Genomic DNA, 19,719 nt, shown 5'->3' on the forward strand with positions numbered 1-19,719 from the left:
CTGTGCAGTAATGGTGACCCAATGATTCCCACTCTATTGTGTAGAAATGCTCCAGGTAAAGCCTGTTCACCTTTCAGTGATCATCAGGCTGATTCATACAGGCCCTGACAAGTTTGCGTCAGCTTGCATGAAACATCCCATCATTTCCAGTCAGCCTTCCTTTTTTCTGCTGTTGTCACCAGCTCTGCAGATATGGGATCTTGCATCAAGTTTTTTTTGGCAGCTTGTAACTGACTACTTACCACCTCAATCTCGGTGACCTAGCAGTGAGTTCACCTAACTGGGGAAACAAACCTTGTTGAAATGGAGCGATTGGCTAAGAGCCCAATTTTGAGGATTTGCATGTGAATCTAGAAGTTTACTTGCATTGCGTGTACTAACAGTGTGCATAATTACATACTATTATCACATTCTCATGACTGCATTGTCCCTCTGCATTATCCCCCTCGATATTTTCAGTACAATACGTGAAAGTCATTCGTAAAATCCAAGTGTCAACCAGGAATGATCTGAACATCACTTTTTTAGGGCACGGGAGTTGATTTTCAGATCGCAAACAGTAACTTTGGTGACTGTCTTCAAACGTTAGTCGATCATTTTCTCATATTACACCTATAAATGCATGCTTCACACACCGAAGAACCCAAAAATAATTATTTGAGAGTGAACGATTCCTTTATTTCAAAATGCCCGTGTAATTTTAGGGTTGAATGTTCAGTGGTTTTGTCTGATGGGTCAATGGAAACTGATCCATTCTTATTCCTCCTTCAGTGTTTCTACTGTTTCTGGACATTAATATTGCAAAGTTTGAAGAGTTTGCAGAATTTAATAAATTGGATTTGTACCATATCAGAATTGGAAAGTACTAAATCTTGTGGCTGATTTTCATTTCTCCCCTCTTGCCCAAATTAGTACAATCTGTTATTTTCCATATAATATAAAAACAAAGTGTTGGGATAACCCAGGTCTGGCAGCATCTGTGGAGAGTGAAACAGTTAACATTGAAAGTCCGTTTGACTGAAGAAGACTCATACAGACTTCAAACGTTAACTCTGCTTCTCTCCACAGATGCTGCCTGACCTGTGTTTTTCCAGCACTTTCTATTTTCATTTTAGATTTCCAGTATGTTACTTTTCTGGTCGATTTGATGTGAAGAAGTCACCAAAGTCACTGCTGAGTGGATAATTACGAAGGAAATGGGCTGGAAGATTACTATGTAAACCGAGAAATTGAACATGGTTTCAATTGTGCTTACAAGGCAACTTTAGAAAAACCTCACCTTTTTGAGCGAGTGTAAACCATATTGCGAAGGGTTACTGAGGGGTCAGACATTACCAGTCCGTGTGGAATCTTTGTGGTGTAGTTTTGTCGATGACTTGACTGTCTTGACTTCTAAGCACAGCAGTGTGAGTAAACTTCAATATTCCACATTGATTTGAACTGTGCCAGTGACCTACTGACCGAATGTCCCAGGGCAACAAGCCTATTATTTTAATTTTTTAATTCATTTACAGGACGTGGGCGTCTCTGGTTAGGTCAGCATTTATTGCCCATCCCTAGTTGCCCTTCAGAAGGTGGTGAGTTGCCTTCTTGAACCTCTGCAGTCCTTGAGGTGTAGGTACACCCACTGTGCTGTTAGGGAGGGAGTTCCAGGATGTTGCCCCAGCGACAGTGAAGGAACAGTGCTATATTTCCAAGTCAGGAGGGGTGAGTGGTTCTAATAAGGCCTGTTGCAAATAAGTTTGATGCAAAATGTATTAGGGCGGCACAGTGAAGCACTGCAGTCTCAGAGCACCAGGGATCCGGGTTCAATTCTGACCTTGGGTCACTGTCTGTGTGGAGTTTGCACGTTCTCCCCGTGTCTGCGTGGGTTTCCTCCGGGTGCTCTGGTTTCCGCCCAAAGACGTGCATGTTAGGTGGATTGGGCATGCTAACGTGCCCCTTAATGTCCAATGATGTGCAGGTTAGGTAGGGTTACGGGAATAGGGCAAGGGAGTGGGCCTAGGTAGAAGGCCCTTTCGGAGGGTTGGTACAGTCTTGATGGGCCAAATGGTTTCCTTCTCCACTGTAGGGATTTTATGATTCTTAAACCATGGTTTAAGGGATTGTTCTAATGAGTAAATCCAGCTGACTGAAGTTTTTATATGAGCCCAATTATCTGATAGCAGGAATATAAAGGATTACAAAAGCAAATATAGCTGCCATTGTTAGTCAGTGAATACCTGAAAAAGGTTCGGTATTTAGACACCGCCTTTTGCTCATATCTATCACTTTGTTTTCCCAATTAAGACATTAGGCATCAGTTGTTCTGCTAAACATTCTAGGCAAGTGAGGTCACATGCCTTACGACCCTCCAAAACTTGGCTGTTTATTTAATCCTGGCCTCTTGCCCAACCCTGTCTTTTAGTCCCTTATCAATTGCCAACCTTGTTTTCATCTCTGTAAGCCCTAAATTCTCTGATTACCTTCCGCTCTATCTTCCTCTCTCCCTTTAAAATGATCCTTAACACCTACCTTTTTTGACCGAACTTTAGGTCATCTGTGCAAATATTTCCCTATGTGGCTCAGTATTAAAATTTTATTTGCTAACACTCTTATGAAGTGTCTTGGGACACAAGTGTGTAAATACAAGTTGTTGTTGTAGCCTCGGTCATTCAACAGATATCCTGTCATGGCCTGTATTGAAACAAATAAATCATTTTCCCGATTCTGACGCTGGGAGCGCTGCCACCTTTAAAAGCATATTTTACAATTCTGTATTTTAGTCAATGTTATTTCCTGATTTTTAACAACTGCCTCTTAAGCTCCTGTTTTAGAACGAATATGTTGAAATGAGTGGGCCCCTTGACAGAGGAGGAGCCACATTGTGTTTTGCAACATACTGTCTTGCATATCCTGAACGTTCTTACGAAATTACTGTATGGCAAACCCCTGATGCTTTCGCAACTGCTATCTCCAGCAGCGTGTGATTTAAAGTAAGATTAGTCAGTTATTCCCCAGCTCAACAGGGTATGGAATATTGACAACAGCCAGAGCTACTCAAGGTTGCACCGTCACTTTTGTAACTAGAGCAAGTTAAGGGGTGACTTCTGTGTCCTTCTAATTTAGAGTACCCAATTATTTTCTTTTCCAATTAAGTGGCAATTTAGCGTGGCCAATCCACCTAATCTGCACATCTTTTGGGTTGTGGGGGTGAAACCCACGCAGACACGGGAAGAATGTGCAACCTTCACACGGACAGTGACCCGGGGCCGTGATCGAACCCGGGTCTTCAGCGCCGTAGGCAGCAGTGCTAACCACTGCGCCACCGTGCCGCCCAGGGGGTTGACTTCCAATAACCCTCTAAGGTGGTAAATATCGTTCCTAATAGGCAAGGGTATTTTATTTTCTGTTGCAGTCCAGGACCTTGATAGGCTTGTAGCAGGTGTCATCTGATAAACAGTCAACCTCCCCTCCACACTTTAAGACCGTAAGACATAAGACATAGGAGTGGAAGTAAGGCCATTCGGCCCATCGAGTCCACTCCACCATTCAATCATGGCTGATTTCAACTCCATTTACCCGCTCTCTCTCCATAGCCCTTAATTCCTCGAGAAATCAAGAATTTATCAACTTCTGTCTTAAAGACACTCAGCGTCCCGGCCTCCACCGCCCTCTGTGGCAATGAATTCCACAGACCCACCACTCTCTGGCTGAAGAAATTTCTCCTCATCTCTGTTCTAAAATGACTCCCTTTTATTCTAAGGCTGTGCCCCCGGGTCCTAGTCTCCCCTGCTAATGGAAACAACTTCCCTATGTCCACCCTATCTAAGCCATTCATTATCTTGTAAGTTTCTATTAGATCTCCCCTCAACCTCCTAAACTCCAATGAATATAACCCCAGGATCCTCAGACGTTCATCGTATGTTCGGCCTACCATTCCTGGGATCATCCGTGTGAATCTCCGCTGGACCCGCTTGCCTGTTGTGGTGGTGTAGATTGAAAGATGCACAGAAACAAAATACTGCAGATGCCAGAAATTGACAATGAGAACAGATAATGCTGGAAATGTTCAGCAGGTTAGACCGCGTCTGTGGAAAGCGAGAGAGAGAGAGAGGCATTTCATTTCGGGTCAGTGGCCTCTCATTAGGATCCATACATAACGTCAGCATGTCTCCAGATGAAGTGGAAGCCCGTGGAATTACCAGAATGTTTCTCAAGTTTTAACCTGAAAGGTTGGTTTTTTTCAGTTGTGATATTGCAGTTTCAGTTGTTTCTCCTGTTGATGATGCCCAAGGCGGGCCTTGGTCAACGTTGGAGAAATCCCCACCTTCCCATTGCTGCAGATGTTATCTGAGCCCAATTGCCTTGAGCAAAATGGCAAGTCACATCACACCACAGTAAATCTTTTAAACCGGCTGCAGAATATTGAAAATAGATAACATCTGCTCAGCAATAGTTTGCATTGAGCGGACACAGAGAATGCAAGTAGAATTAATCACCCTTCTGATATAGTGATTCATTAAAGGACAGAAGACATGCATGACCTTCCAGGAAGAAGAAATCCTGTTTCTCTTGACATTTGGGAAAGAGATGTGAACCTTCCTTCCCACTAAGTATTACACACTTGTGCAAACTTGCTGGAAGTAGATGAGTAAAGCTTCGAATTTCGTCACTTGTGAAATGAATACACCAGGAGAGGTTCCTCCGAGCCCTGATCTATTTGCATTCTGCGTCTCCTGAAATGGCCTAGCAAACCACTCAAATCAAAGGCGCTTAGGGACGGTTAACAAATGCAGGCCCTGCCAGGGATGCCCACATCACATGAAAGAATAAAGAAAATAATCTTGTTGGCAGTTTGGACAAAATACCAGGAACAAGGAAACCTAAGAATAGCAACTCTGCAGGAACTGATGGTTAGCCACCTCAAAGGTGTATCAGTCTAGATTTTCCAAATTTCTCCAGTGTTAGGGGGCTAAAACTTCACTTTATATTTTCATGAAGTCTCTACAGTGGGCTGGTTTCTCTGCTGCCTGACATAGGCAGCGGAAATCGCGATCGGGCGGAGAATGTCGTGTGGAGCAAAAATCGAGAATTGCGCCCGGCGCCGAATCAGGTGCGATACTCGGGTCCCGCACTGGCTGCAGTGCCATGCAAATCCATCATTTGCATGGATTTGACTGCGATTAACACATTGGACACTGAATGCTCCAACCCTCCGCAGTGCTGTAGGCGCGAGTCACGCGGGCGTAAATTGCTGCAAATATTTAGGAACGGGGCCCGGACGGGGGTGAAGAAGGTAAGAAAACTCTCAAAACATTTTGGACTTGCTAGGGGGGTGTCTGTCTTTATCACAGGGATTAGTGGTGAACGATGTGGCGCCAAGTCCATGCACTCGGGGGGGAGAGGGGGACCTGGGGGCCTGCCCCCTTGGGATGGCCTGGCTCTGACTGTCATGCTGCAGTGTATCATTGAAACCCACCTCTTTGCTGCAGCTTATAGGTTCCTGGTTGCTCACACTGCTGACTGCTCACTGTATCCTGTGTAGGCTCAGAGAGCCTCTGGGTGAAACGTGAATTGCACCCGTTCAGTTCTGGTGGGGGAACATAGCCTCCGGCACGGAGAATCCACACCATTATTGAGAAACTGAAAAATGGCTTTAAAATGACTGAAGCCTAAATAAAAGGAACTTTTCTGATGTTCAGAACTGCTGTCACCTCCGTTCTCTCTGAAGATGTTAAACATCCCCCAATTAAGGGGCCATCACATCTTTGGGTAGTGGGGGCGAAACCCACGCAAACACAGGGAGAATGTGCAAACTCCACACCGACAGTGACCCAGAGCCAGGATCAAACCTGGGACCTCGGCGCCATGAGGCAGCAGTGCTGTGGGCTGGTTTAGCTCAGCGGGCTAATCAGCTGGTTTATAATGCAGAACAAGACCAGCAACGCGGGTTCAATTCCCATACCAGCTTACCCGAACAGGCGCCGGGATGTGGCGAGAAAAGTTACTGGCGTTGATCATTACAGCCTGAATCACGGAGGAGATCACCTGCATGGTGGATAGGGAAATGTTACCTGCATGTACTTCCAGAAGGCATGCCATAAAATTCCCCAAAGTGATCACTCGTAAAAAATAAAATTCCATGGGATTGGGTATATCCTTGCAACATAACTGGTAATTGATTAGGATGAAGGTGACGGAGGCCGAAAGGGTTCTGATATGACAAGTTGCTTTCTGCAGGAATTTCGATTGTGCCATCCACGTTTCATCAGATATGTAATTGACTTGGCGAACGTGTAAAGACTTCCTTATCCAAGTTTCTAGGAGTGGAATCAGGAAACCCTTTCTCACACAAAGTCTAGTAGAAATCTGAAAAAGATTTAAATTCTGGGTTAATTACATTTTCCGGACTGAAATTGGTATATTTCTGTTTGGTATCACAGGATGTGAATCAATGGAGTTGATACATATCAATCACTGTCTAATTGAATGGTGGAACATGTTCGAGAGGATAAATGGTCTCCTGTTCCTATCTTGACTTTCAGAAGGCATTTAATAAGGTTCCCACGCTTTGGATGGGCGTCAGTTAAAACTTTTAAGTTATAAAATTCAAAAGAGAATTGGATAATTATTAGAAGGGGGGAAAATGACAGGTCTATGAAGACAGTACAAGGAGTGTACTTAAATAGCTAGAGCGATCGCAATGCACTTCAGAATCCAAGGATTGAGTAAGAGAATAGGTGTAATCAGTTAACATATATGTGTAAATACAGCAACTGCCCTGAGGCCATGGGAGTGGCTCACGTAATCCTCTTGTGCAAGGAGTAAAAGATTGCGGACATGATTCAACTTTACAATGGTTAATCGAACATCTGGGGCGAAATTCTCCTACCCGCCCCGCCACATTTCTGCGTCGACCGGCCGGCGGGAGTCTCCGTAACACCGGCCGGTCAATGGGGTTTCCCATTGTGGGGCAGCCCCACGCCGTCGGGAAACCCCCGGGCGCCGGCAAAACGGAGACTCCCGCCGGCGGAGAATGACGCCCAAGAAGTGTGGGAAATCAATTTGTAATTTGCCAGAACCTTTTTGGTAGTTTGTCTGAGGGCAGTGAAAGCAATCAAAAGGTCATAGCCAGAGTCAAACCCAACCCAACTACAAAACCAGAAGTATCTGGCAATACTCAGCAGGTAAGAGAATCGCTGACTGAATGTTCGGGTGTGGACCCTTTGATTTGATTTGATTTTGTTTTTTGTTTTTTTAAAATCTTTTTATTGGCTTTTCTCATATTTATAAACAGTTGTTGCTTATATACATTACATTTTTCTTGCCCGCACTAGTTTGCTTTATTTTACAGAGAGGTTTGTATTGTCCTTCATTTGACTAACTGTACGCACGTTTTGCTGCCCTCTGGATCGGTCTATGATATTCCCCCCTTCCGCCCCACCCCCACACCCCCATTGGTTTCAGCACCCGTTCTCTTCTTTTGTGGTTTCCCCATTTCCCCACCCCCCGGGTTGCGCAGTCCTTTGGTTCTTCATCCTGGCTTATTCCTCGTTTCTGGCCTCGAACAGGTTTTGGAACAGGCCTTCCTCTGACCCTCGGATGGCGTACTTAATCTTCTCCAGGTGGAGAAATTCCGAGATTCTCTGGCGTGCGATTAGGGAAGCGAAAGCGAGGGCATTAGCCCCCTTCCCCATGTGTAACTCTGGCTGCTCCGAAACCCCGAAGATTGCCACAATTCAGCATGGCTTCACCCTCACCCCCACAACCTTGGATATTGCCTCGGAGAAGGCTATCCAGAACCCAGCAAGCTTGGGGCAAGCCCAAAACATGTGGGTGTGGTTGGCCGGGCCCCTCTGGCACCACTCACATTTGTCCTCCACCTCCGGGAAGAACCTGCTCATTCGGGCTCTGGTCAGGTGCGCTCTGTGCACCACTGTGAGCTGCATTAGGCTTAGCCTTGCGCAGGAGGAGGTGGAGTTCACCCTGCTCCGTGCTTCGCTCCAGAGTCCACATTCTACCTTTGTCCCCAGGTCGTCCTCCCATTTTTGTCTGGTCCTGTCCAGTGGTGTTCGGGTTCTGTCCAGTAGTGATTTGTCACGTGTCCCGAGGTACAGTGAAAAGTATTTTTCTTCGAGCAGCTCAACAGATCATTAAGTGCATGAAAAGAAAAGGAAATAAAATAAAATACATAATAGGGCAACACAAGGTCCACAATGTAACTACATAAACACCAGCATCGGGTGAAGCAAACAGGGGTGTAGTTTTAATGAGGTCAGTCCATAAGAGGTCGTTTAGGAGTCTGGTAACAGCGAGGAAGAAGCTGTTTTTGAGTCTGTTCGTGCGTGTTCTCAGACTTCTGTATCTCCTGCCCGATGGAAGAAGTTGGAAGAGTGAGCAAGCCGGGTGGGAGGGGTCTTTGATTATGCTGCCCGCTTTCCCCAGGCAGCGGGAGGTGCAGATAGAGCCTATGGATGGGAGACAGGTTTGTGTGATGGACTGGGCTGTGTTCACGACTCTCTGAAGTTTCTTGCGGTCTTGAGCCGAGCAGATGCCATACCAGGCTGTGATGCAGCCAGATAGGATGCTTGCTGTGCTGCATCTGTAAAGATTGGTCAGAATTAATGTGGACATGCCGAATTTCCTTAGTTTCCCGAGGAAGTATAGGCGCTGTTGTGCTTTCTTGGTGGTAGCGTCGACGTGGGTGGACCAGGGCAGATTTTTGGAGATGTGTACCCCTAGGAATTTGAAACTGCTAACCATCTCCACCTCGGCCCCGTTGATGCTGACAGGGGTGTGTACAGTACTTTGCTTCCTGAAGTCAATCACCAGCTCTTTAGTTTTGCTGGCACTGAGGGATAGATTGTTGTCGCTACACCACTTCACTAGGTTCTCTATCTCCCTCCTGTATACTGACTCATTGTTATTCGAGATCCGGCCCACTATGGTCGTATCGTCAGCAAACTTGGAGATGGAGTTGGAACCAAATTTTGCCACGCAGTCCCCTGTGTAGGGAGTATAGTAGGCGGCTAAGTGCGCAGTATTGGGGGGCCCCTGTAGTGAGGACTATTGTGGAGGAGGTGTTGTTTATTCTTACTGATTGTGGTCTGTGGGTCAGAAAGTCGAGGATCCAGTTGCAGAGTGAGGAGCCAAGTCCTAGCTTTGATATAAACTTGGCTGGGATTATGGTGTTGAAGGCGGAGCTGTAGTCAATAAATAGGAGTCTGATGTAGGAGTACTTGTTGTCGAGATGCTCTGGGAATGAGTGTAGGGCCAGGGAGATGGCTTCTGCTGTGGACCGGTTGCGGCGGTCTGCAAATTCATAGAATTTACAGAAGGAGGCCATTCGGCCCATCGAGTCTGCACCAGCTCTTGGAAAGAGCACCCTACCCAAGGTCAACACCTCCACCCTATCCCCATAACCCAGTAACCTCACCCAACACTAAGGGCAATTTTGGACACTAAGGGCAATTTATCATGGCCAATCCACCTAACTTGCACATCTTTGGACTGTGAGGAAACCCACACACACACACGGGGAGGATGTGCAGACTCCGCAGACAGTGACCCAAGCCAGAATCCAACCTGGGACCCTGGAGCTGTGAAGCAATTGTGCTATCCACAATGCTACCGTGCTGCCCTGCAGTGGATTAAGGTGTTCTGGGAGTATGGAGGTGATGCGCTTCATGACCAACCTCTCGAAGCACTTCATTACAACTGAAATCGGGGCCACCAGACAGTAGTCATTGAGGCACGTTGCCTGGTTCTTCTTTGGCACCGGTATGATGGTGGTCTTCTTGAAGCTTTGTTAAAACTCCATGATATTCAGTGTCATTCTAAATACTTCTCTCCCTGTTTCATGGACTCCTCCCTCACCATCATACACTGCTACACGCATACTATCCACCCCCCTCTCTCTTGGGCAGTCCCTCAGGGTCGAGGATGACTTGTTTCCCCTCTGGGGAGGTGGGTTCTGCGGTGGTTGAATAGTCCAATACTGGTTCCGCAGACTCTGCCGCAGGTTTTGGCAGGTGCTGCTTGATGAGGTGATTGGGTGGAATGCTCTGGATACCGCTGTTTACACTTGGCCTTCGCATGCTCGAGGTGATTGGTGCCTTTGTGGATTCTTCTCCAATTTGTGCGTTTCTAAGGCAAGCGATTCCCATGTGTGGATGGGCATATTGCATTTATTTAAGGAGGCTCTCAGAATGTTCTTGTAGCGTTTCCTCTGCCCTCCTCATGATCGCTTGCCATTGCGGAGCTCGGAGTAGAGCCCTTGTTTTGGGAGTTTTGTGTCGGGCGTGCAGACAATGTGCCCGCCCATCGCAGCTGGTCGAACGCGACCAGTGCCTCGATACTGGGGATATTGGCCTGGGAGAGGGCACTCCCGTTGGTACGCCTATCGTGCCAGTGGATTTGTCGGATTTTGCGGAGGCAACGTTGGTGATATCTCTCCAGGGATTTGAGGTGTCTTCTGCACATTGCCCATGTTTCAGATGTATGAGGAGTGCGGGGACCACGGCTGCTCTGTAGACCATGACCTTGGCGCTGGATTTGAGGACTCGGTCTTCGAACATTCAGGCGTCCGAAGACTCCACTGGCGCATTGGAGTCGATGCTGGATTTCATTGTCAATGTCTGCTTGCACCGAGAGGAGGCTCCCGAGATATGGGAAATGATCCCTATTGTCCAAAGGCTCACCGTGTATCTTGATGGTCAGGGGGCAGATTTGTGTGACATGAGCAGGCTGGTAGAGAACCTTTGTTTTCCGAATGTTTAATCCGAGGCCCATTCTCTCATACGCCTCGGTGAATGCATCGACGATGGTTTGTAGCTCGGCTTCACACACACACAGGCGTCGTCTGCGAACTGCAGCTCGCTGACAGAGGTCTTGGTTCTGACCCAGAGGCATTGGAGATTGAACAGTTTCCAGCTTCTCCGGTAGATTGCTTCCACTCCAGCGGCGAGCTTCAGGCTGACGGAATGGAGTGTTGCTGTGAGGAAGGTGGAGACAAGTGTTAGTGCGATGACGCAGCCCTGTTTGAGCCCAGTTTGCACACGTATTGGTTCTGTGGTTCCGTTGGTGAGGATCACGGCTTGCACGTCATCGTGGAGAATGGTGACGGATTTCTGTGGGCAGACGAATTTGAAGATGATGTCCCACAATCCCTCACCGTTGACAGAGTCGAAGGCTTTTGCAAGATCGAAGAAGGCCATGTACAGAAGTTGAAGCTGATCCCTGCAATTTTCCTGGATTTGTCGTGCTCTGAAGATCATGTCCATTGAGCCTCTTGATGGCGGAAGCCTCACTAAGACTCGGGGAGGAGCTGTTCAGAAGCTGGGAGGAGGCAGTTGAGGAGTATTCTCGCAATGGCCTTTCCCATAGCAGAGAGTAGGGAAATCCCTCGGTAATTTCCGCAGTCGGCCTCGTCTCCTTTTTTGAAGAGGGTCACAATTTAAGGCGTCTCTGAGATCGTCCGGCATGCTCTCATCCTTCCAGACAGTCTTCGATGCAAGTTTTCTTGACACCATCCCGCAACACGCTACCCACCACCATCTCAGCGCAACCCCAGCTCGCCGTGTGGTCAAAAAAGGGCAACACAGGCTGGCCCAGGCAGCGATGCTCACATCACAAGAGCGAATTTTGAAAAAACTCGCCGGCGAACTTTTGCTCGCCTCCTTCTTCTGGGTCTTAAGACATTCCCCACCTTCCTTATACCTTCCTGCACCAGCTTATTCAAAAACTGCTCCTGAAACCTGATTAGTAAGTTTGCAGACGACATAAAGGTTGGTGGAATTGTGGATAGCGTTGCGGACTGTCAGAGGATACAGCAGGATTTAGATCGTTTGGAGACTTGGGCGGAGAGATGGCAGATGGAGTTTAATCCGGACAAATGTGAGGTAATGCATTTTGGAAGTTCTAATGCAGGTAGGGAATATACAGTGAATGGTAGAACCCTCAAGAGTATTGAAAGTCAGAGAGATCTAGGTGTACAGGTCCACAGGTCACTGAAAGGGGCAACACAGGTGGAGAAGGTAGTCAAGAAGGCATTCTTTGTTTGCCTTCATTGGCCGGGGCATTGAGTATAAGAATTGGCAAGTCATGTTGCAGCTGTATAGAACCTTAGTTAGGCCACACTTGGAGTATAGTGTTCAATTCTGGTCGCCACACTACCAGAAGGATGTGGAGGCTTTAGAGAGGGTGCAGAAGAGATTTACCAGAATGTTGCCTGGTATGGAGGGCATTAGCTATGAGGAGCGGTTGAATACACTTGATTTGTTCTCACTGGAACGACGGAGGTTGAGGGGCGACCTGATAGAGGTCTACAAAATTATGAGGGACATAGACAGAGTGGATAGTCAGAGGCTTTTCCCCAGGGTAGAGGGTTCAATTACTAGGGTGCATAGGTTTAAGGTGTGAGGAGCAAGGTTTAGAGTAGATGTACGAGGCAAGATTTTTACACAGAGGGTAGTGGGTGCCTGGAACTCGCTACCGGAGGAGGTGGTGGAAGCAGGGACCATAGTGACATTTAAGGGGCATCTTGACAAATACATGAAAAGGATGGGAATAGAGGAATACAGACCCAGGAAGTGTAGAAGATTGTAGTTTAGTCGGGCAGCATGGTCGGCACGGGCTTGGAGGGCCGAAGGGCCTGTTCCTGTGCTGTACTTTTCTTTGTTCTTTTGAAACCGGGCATTAAACTCCAAAAAACACAGCCTTGAGCAGGAGCCACCCAACATGCGACTTCCATCTACATACCGAAACCGGAAGTCATCCTTAATCTCAATGTTTAGGGGGATGGATGCTTGGTCATTTTGTTCACTGAGATCCCAGTTGTCCCATTGCCCTTGCCACACTTCCAAAGGGTTATAGCGCAAAACACATCACGGTGTTTACGGTGTCTCCTTAATGGTGTATGCCGCACGCTGCTCGGTCCTTTGAGTTCAATCTCTTGGTGTTGGGCTCGAACACAAAACATTGAAACAAGAACGTGTAATTAGCTGTGCTAAGCTTCTAGGCCTGATTATTAAATAGAATGTGATAGAGGCTGGAAGTTGCTGTGTCAATGGGTTTTGTTTTGCTACGCATAAGGCTTAAAAAGCAAATGGGAGGCCACGCGGGGAAAAAAATCAGAAATGAATCAATAATATGGGGCTCTGTAACGATTCTCAATTCACGGAGTTTAACAGCTCAAACTAGATACTCTTCCTTTCTCCTCCCCTCACAGAACTTCAGAGACGAGCTGCTGAGCTGTTTGGGATGGAGGAGACCTTGTTTGTACCCAGTGGAACAATGGCGAACCTGATTTCAGGTCAGTGTAACCACAGCAAGACACCACACCGCTCTTAAATCTAATCACAATGAACGAAACAGCTGAAAGTCCAAACGTACTAACAATACAGTGCTGGTGTCAGACGTGACTCATTGGTGGTGGCCCTCCCAATCCTGAGTCAAACCATTTGTGGGTTCCAGAGACCTGAGCACATAATCTGGACTAAATTCCCAGGGCAGTGCTGAGGGAGTACTGCATTGCTGAGCTGCCGTCTCCAGATGAGATTGCAAAGCAAGGATCTGCCTGCTCACTCAGGTGGAGGTAAAAGATGCTATGACACGCGTTTGAAGAAGAACAGTGACGTTCTCACTAGCGTCCTGGTCAATATTTATCCTTTAACCAACATCACTGAGATAGATTGATGTTTGTGGGAGCTTGCTGTGCACAAATTAACTGTTTTATCTCCTATGTTACAGCTGTGATCCCATTGAAAAGGCAAAACACTTGGGCGACGTGAACTCATAAAAGGCACAATGTAAATGTGAATCTGGTACCATAGAGGGTGTTGCGCATGTCACATTCCAATTTGTTTGTTTCTTTATTCGTACATGGGGTGTGGGCATCGCTGGCTGGGTCAGCATTTATTGCCCTTCCCTGAGGGCATTTAAGAGTCAACCACATTGCTGTGGATCTGGAGTCACATGTAGGCCAGACCAGGTAAGGAGGACAGATTTCCTTCCCTAAAGGACATTAGTGAACCAGATGGGTTTTTACAACAATCGACAATGGTCGTCATTAGACTTTTAATTCCAGATTTTTTTTTTTATTGAATTCAAATTCCACCATATGCCCTGGTGGGATTCGAACTCATGTCCTCAGAGCATTACCCTGGGTCTCTGGATTACTAGTCCAGTGACAATACTACTCCGCCACTGCATTCCCAAATTCTAATTGTAATCCTACAAGTGCATAAAATGGGTGTGCAAGTACAATCATATATTTAGTTGACAGATTGTCTGCCACTGAGAGATATGCTCCAATCCGAAAAGGCAGCTGACTATCTAAGTGGGGAAATGTGGTTGGGAGGGTGACTGAGGAGATCGATCATTGCATGTTGTGAGGTGGAGCTAGTAGATGAGACAACATTGTGATGGAGGAAGTTAGGGAGGTTGTCATCTTCCCCCCCCCCTTTTGGGCTAGTGTTTGAGCTAGTGTTAGCTGGTTTTACAGTGAGGGTCAGCTGTCTGAGGCCTAGAGTCGCTGAGTTTTACACCACAAAAAGAGGCCCTTCGGCCCATCTTATCCGTGCCAGCAATCAGGCATCTACTTATTCTAATCCCATTTTCCATCACTTAGTCAGAAGCCTTGTATGCTATCGTGTTTCAAGTGCTAATCTCAATGTTTCCTAAATGTTGTGAGGATTCCCGCCTCTCACCACCATTTCAGGCACTTGAGTTCCAGATTCCCACCTCTGATTGAAAATGTTTTTTTTCTCAAATCCCCTCTAAATCTCCTAGCTTAAATCTAAGGCCCCTAAGGTTTATTGACCCCTCTATTAAGGGGAAAGGTTCCTTCCTATCCATTTTATCAATGTTCCTCATATTTCTGTACACCTCAATCAGGTCTCCTCTCAGCCTTCTCTGCTCTTAAGGAAAACAACGCCAGCCTCTCTTCATAGCTGAACCGCTCCAACCCAGGCAATGTCCTGGCGAATTCTCCTCTGTGCCCTCTTCAATGCAATCACATCCTTCTTACAGTATGGCGACCAGAACTGCACACAGTGCTCTAGCTGTCGCCGAACAACTGTTTTATACAGCTCCATCTTAATTCCCTGCTCTTGTATTCTAAACCTCGGCTAATAAAGGCAAATATCCCATATGCTTTCTTAACTATCTTATCTACATGTCCTGCTGCCTTCAGGGTTCTATGGACATGCACCCCAAGGTTCCTCTGGTCCCCTGCACTTTCTAGTGTCCTGCCAATCATTCTGTATTCTCTTGAATTGTTAGTCCTCCCAAAATGATGGGGTAAAAGTATATTCAGCTCCTGACTAGTCCAATATCTGTTCAGATTTTTAAATTTCCACTAGTTTGTTAGGGACAATGTTCCACTGCTTTAATGGGATGTGCCTTTTCACTATGAATAGTAAATCTTTTTAAATATATACGGTACGAGAAGAGCCAATTGTCTCTCGGATAGTTATTTAATCTACATGATGCTAGTTGCTATTCCTAGCATACAGCAGTATTTAATATGTTGCACAGGCCAGTGTTGTTGCAACTTTTTTCCCGGGACCCACTTTTCCCAACCAACCGACCTTCGCGACCCACGGCAGCCGACTTTCGCGACTCACGACGGCCGACCTTCGCGACATACACCATGTTCGCTTACCTTTAATACGAAAGGGGAGCCTGTTTGGTCCTCACAATCTCACTTGAATCAGGTTCACTGGAGGAGAGGGCAATGCGCATATCAGGTCCTTACTTCAGCCAGTTCCTTTGTGTCCTCTTCATCTTTTGTGAGAACGGAAAACCCAACCTGGCACAAGTAGGTCGTTGTGAAGGACAATAGCAACAAAATGCTTGTTTTTCTCAGCACTGGATACTCCCGCGAGATACTAGTCCAGCATACAGACCGCTTCATGGGCTTTTGGTGTGTTTTTAATGTGGTATCATAGGTCAGCTACAGTCTTTTTATTTTGAGTCAGCTGTTAGTTAATAACTGACTGTGAGGTCTCAACCTCAAAATGAATTTTTCTGGCGGCACTGCTGCCTCACAGCGCTGAGGTCCCAGGTTCGATCCCGGCCGCGGGTCACTGCCCATGTGTAGTTTGCACATTCTCCCCGTGTCTGCATGCGTCTCACCCCCACAACCCAAAGATGTACAGCGTAGATGGATTGGCCACACTAAATTGCCCCTTAATTGGAAAAATTTAAAGAAAAGAATAATGAATTTTTCACCCATCACTTCTATTTTAAAATCTGAAAATTCTCTCCTCATTTTCCAATACTTCCCTGCATATAACACACTTGGGCTTTGCATCCTTATTTGCATTAGCACAATTGGCAAAACCATACCTCAAGAAATCATCTTTGTACTGCTTTGTACCCGGAGGAAACCCACGCAGACACGGGGAGAACGCGCAGAGTCCGCACAGACAGTGACTCAAGGCCGGAATTTCTGGCTGGAAGACGCCTCACAGTCTCATTTATTTTCATTTTCATTTAAAAGCCGGTTGCGGCCGTTGGGCGCTTCTCTGCGATCGGGACCACCGTGGAAACTATGCAATCGATCGCTCCGCAACCTACCTGTGGGTCGCGACCCACACTTTGAAAAACGATGACGTAGGCTGCCCATTGCCTCCACAACACCAACGTTTTCATGAGGCCCCAATCCTAAACAAGTGTATGAGAATGCATTCACTATTTTGAGAATCCCTTCCTCGCCCCTCGATATTATTTAAACAGAAGTTGGGATTGTGAGCTGGTAGAAATTTTGTAGATGGTATAAGCACTCCACCCTGATGATGGCAGATTTCTTTGGATATCACTAGCTCAGAGCTTCCTTTCAATTTCTGAATTTAATCCAAGGTTCAAACAGATCCTTCACATGAAAATCTTTCACACTTAAGTCAGGTTTTCCACACAATTTTAAAGTAATTATGGACTCTGTTCGGGCACACTAGCACAACCAAAATGGGCAACAACCCTGAGATTAGTGTAGAATCATAGAATTTACAATGCAGAAGGAGGCCATTCGGCCTATCGAGTCTGCACCAGCCCTTGGAAAGAGCACCCTATTTAAGCCCATGCCTCCACCCTATCCCCGTAACACAGTAATCCAACCTAACCTTTTCTGGGACACTAAGGGGCAATTTAACATGGCCAATCCACCTAACCTGCACATCTTTGGACCGTGGGAGGAAACCGGAGCACCCGGAGGAAACCCGCACAGACACGGGGAGAACATACAAACTCCACACAGATGGTCACCTGATGTGGGAATTCAACCCGGGTCCCTGGCGCTGTGAGGCAGCCGTGCTACCATTGTGCCTCCGTTAGAATGGAAGAAGGGGCTGCATGTGGTGCAGTGGTTAGCACTGGTGTTGCGACGCTGAGGACCCAAGTTCGAATCCCGGCCCTGGGTCACTGTCCGTGTGTGAAGTTTTCACATTCTCCCCGTGTCTGCGTGGGTTTCACCCCTACAACCCAAAGATGTGCAGGTTCGATGAATTGGCCACGCTAAATTGCCCCTTAATTGGAAACAAAAAGATAATTGGGTGCTCTAAATTAAAAAGCAAAAAATGGAATAAGAGAAGGCATCCATCCGCCTCATGTCCTTTTTCCTGACTATCAAAATATATATAAGGTCAGTCGAGGCTACTGCAGTTCATCTGGCCAGTCTCAAAATGTGAAAAATACCAGAGTCATTAGTCTCTTATCCCCTTTTGTGTTTTCTCTGTCAAAAGCCAGTCCAGATTCCTGTTTTTGCCAGCATTATCCACCTCTGTGTGCAGTATGCTCCATATCATTTTCACACAACGTAAAAGGGTTACATTTATATTCCCTGTCCACCTTCCCTTTCTGCCCTCTCTACCCCAAACAAACAAATTAATGTTTTTAATAGACTCATGCTGCTGGCATGCACTGAACAGTTCCAATGGTACTTGAATTCCCAGTAGAATGTAGTTGGAGTGAAGTGCTAAAAAGTAGAGAGATGCGTCAGCAGCCTGGGATACACGCTAGGCGTGTGCTTTGAGGCTGATTCCCATAAAGTCATTGAACAGTAAGTCTTTGTGAATCAGAGTGTTTTCTTGGTCCAGGAGAATTGGGCTACATTTGTACAATTCAAATAATGCACTCAATGTACTGGGTTCAGGATTCTTCCAGTAATGAATGTAGGAGGTCTTTTATTCATTCTCAGGATGTGGGGATTTGTTTATTATCTCTCCGTTTCCCTGAGTTTGGTGTGACTGATGGGCTTGCTTGATCACTCCTGTGGCAGCCGAGAGGCAACTTTTTTTTAGTGTGGAGACTGTCACCTACGGGCCAGACCAGGTCAAAATGACAGCCTTCCTTCCCCAATACCAGTTTAGATCTTTGAGAATCTCGCAATTTTGTGGTCGCTTTACTGATACCAGCTTGTTTTATTTCTAGATTTCAAACTGAATCCAGATTTTTCAAACTGGCACCGTGGGTGTTGAACTTTGCTTTCACCGGATTATTCATCCAGGCCTCTGGGTTACTAAGTAGCACAGTAACATAGCCACACCCCTGCCACCCCCATCTGATTTTTCTTCTCTTTTCCAATTGTCTGTCGTAACTTTGGAAGAAGTTCAGCAGAAAGCTTGGCTAAGTGTCGTAAACAATTTCTCTAACTTCCTGCCAAAGTTACGGTGAGAAATCACAGAATCTGTATTAAAGTTTGATTGTCCTTTCTTCCTGGTTTATGGCAATGAGCGAGTCTTTTGCTGTGATTTCTGAATGAGTAAAATGTTTCCACATTTGAAATCTTTAACTTGGATGGAAATTTGAGTAAAATTTCCGTGCTGCCGTGGCAACTCCCTAGGAATTTCTCATTATAGGACAAGAATGTCCGACAAACAGAAAAGAAGATCATTTCGGTTCAAGACAGAATGTTCCATTGAACTATCTCCTTCTGTTAAGCGACCTCCCAAACAGTGAGAGAAGTTGCAACTATTGTATTACACTGTTGATCTACCTCCCAGATATCGAGTTCTGGGTGACTACTTCCACCAAACAAATTCATCTCTTAGGTTTCATAGAATTTATATTGCAGAAGGAGGCCATTCGGCCCATTGAGTCTGCACTGGTTGACAAAACTCTCAAAGTGGCTTTGCAGGATTTGGTCTTCACCCTTTGCAAAGAAGAGATTCTTTGAGATTACAGAGAAATAAAGCAGCATTTGATCTTTTATATTGTCGATGAGGGTCGCGTGCTGGATTATGAAACGAAAATCTGTTGGTGTCTGAGTTCTTCACAGGTGTGAGCTCATGCATCAGAACGTTGCTTCAAAATGCCTTGCATCCTGCCTAGTTCTTAGAAAAACGGCACAAATAGACTGAAGATTATTTCTCCGACTAGCTTTTTTTTTGAGGAAGGTGTCTAGCTTGCTACGCCTGAGAGGAAAAAACACAGGAAGTTGGATCGCGTAACGTTCACAACCATATGTAGATCTGGACTGACTTTCCTGTGCTGTGTACGAGTATAGTGTGCAGCTAGTGCAGTTCGCTCTGTCAATCTGACAACATTTATGAGAACTGACCACAAAGGGAAGGCACGAACACTGCAACCGTAAATGGCGCACAGTTTTTTGCTGCATTGTTGTTTTTAGAGAGAAAATATAAAATAACTGAATCAAATCGCGATAACAGTTTAAATACTTGACAGTGTAAAGTTGCAGCTGATTACCATTTTGAACCCACAGTTTTAAGGTTTATGTAA

At 46.1% G+C, this 19,719-nt stretch overlaps 1 protein-coding gene across 3 annotated transcripts in view; it reads left to right on the plus strand.

Moving 5' to 3' along the window:
* Nucleotides 1–19,719, plus strand: part of tha1 (threonine aldolase 1) — an 89,766-nt gene that overhangs the window by 23,696 nt on the left and 46,351 nt on the right. For 2 of the 3 annotated variants that reach the window (XM_072483594.1, XM_072483595.1), the window contains exon 2: nucleotides 13,211–13,294. In XM_072483594.1, the coding sequence (XP_072339695.1) occupies nucleotides 13,211–13,294 (84 nt within the window). Of the gene's footprint in view, nucleotides 1–6,938; nucleotides 7,170–13,210; nucleotides 13,295–19,719 lie in introns of those variants that run through there. The other variant, XM_072483596.1, reaches the window with a different exon arrangement.

The sequence above is a fragment of the Scyliorhinus torazame genome, chromosome 18 (genome assembly GCF_047496885.1).
Source record: "Scyliorhinus torazame isolate Kashiwa2021f chromosome 18, sScyTor2.1, whole genome shotgun sequence".
Classification (NCBI taxonomy): Eukaryota; Metazoa; Chordata; class Chondrichthyes; order Carcharhiniformes; family Scyliorhinidae; genus Scyliorhinus; species Scyliorhinus torazame.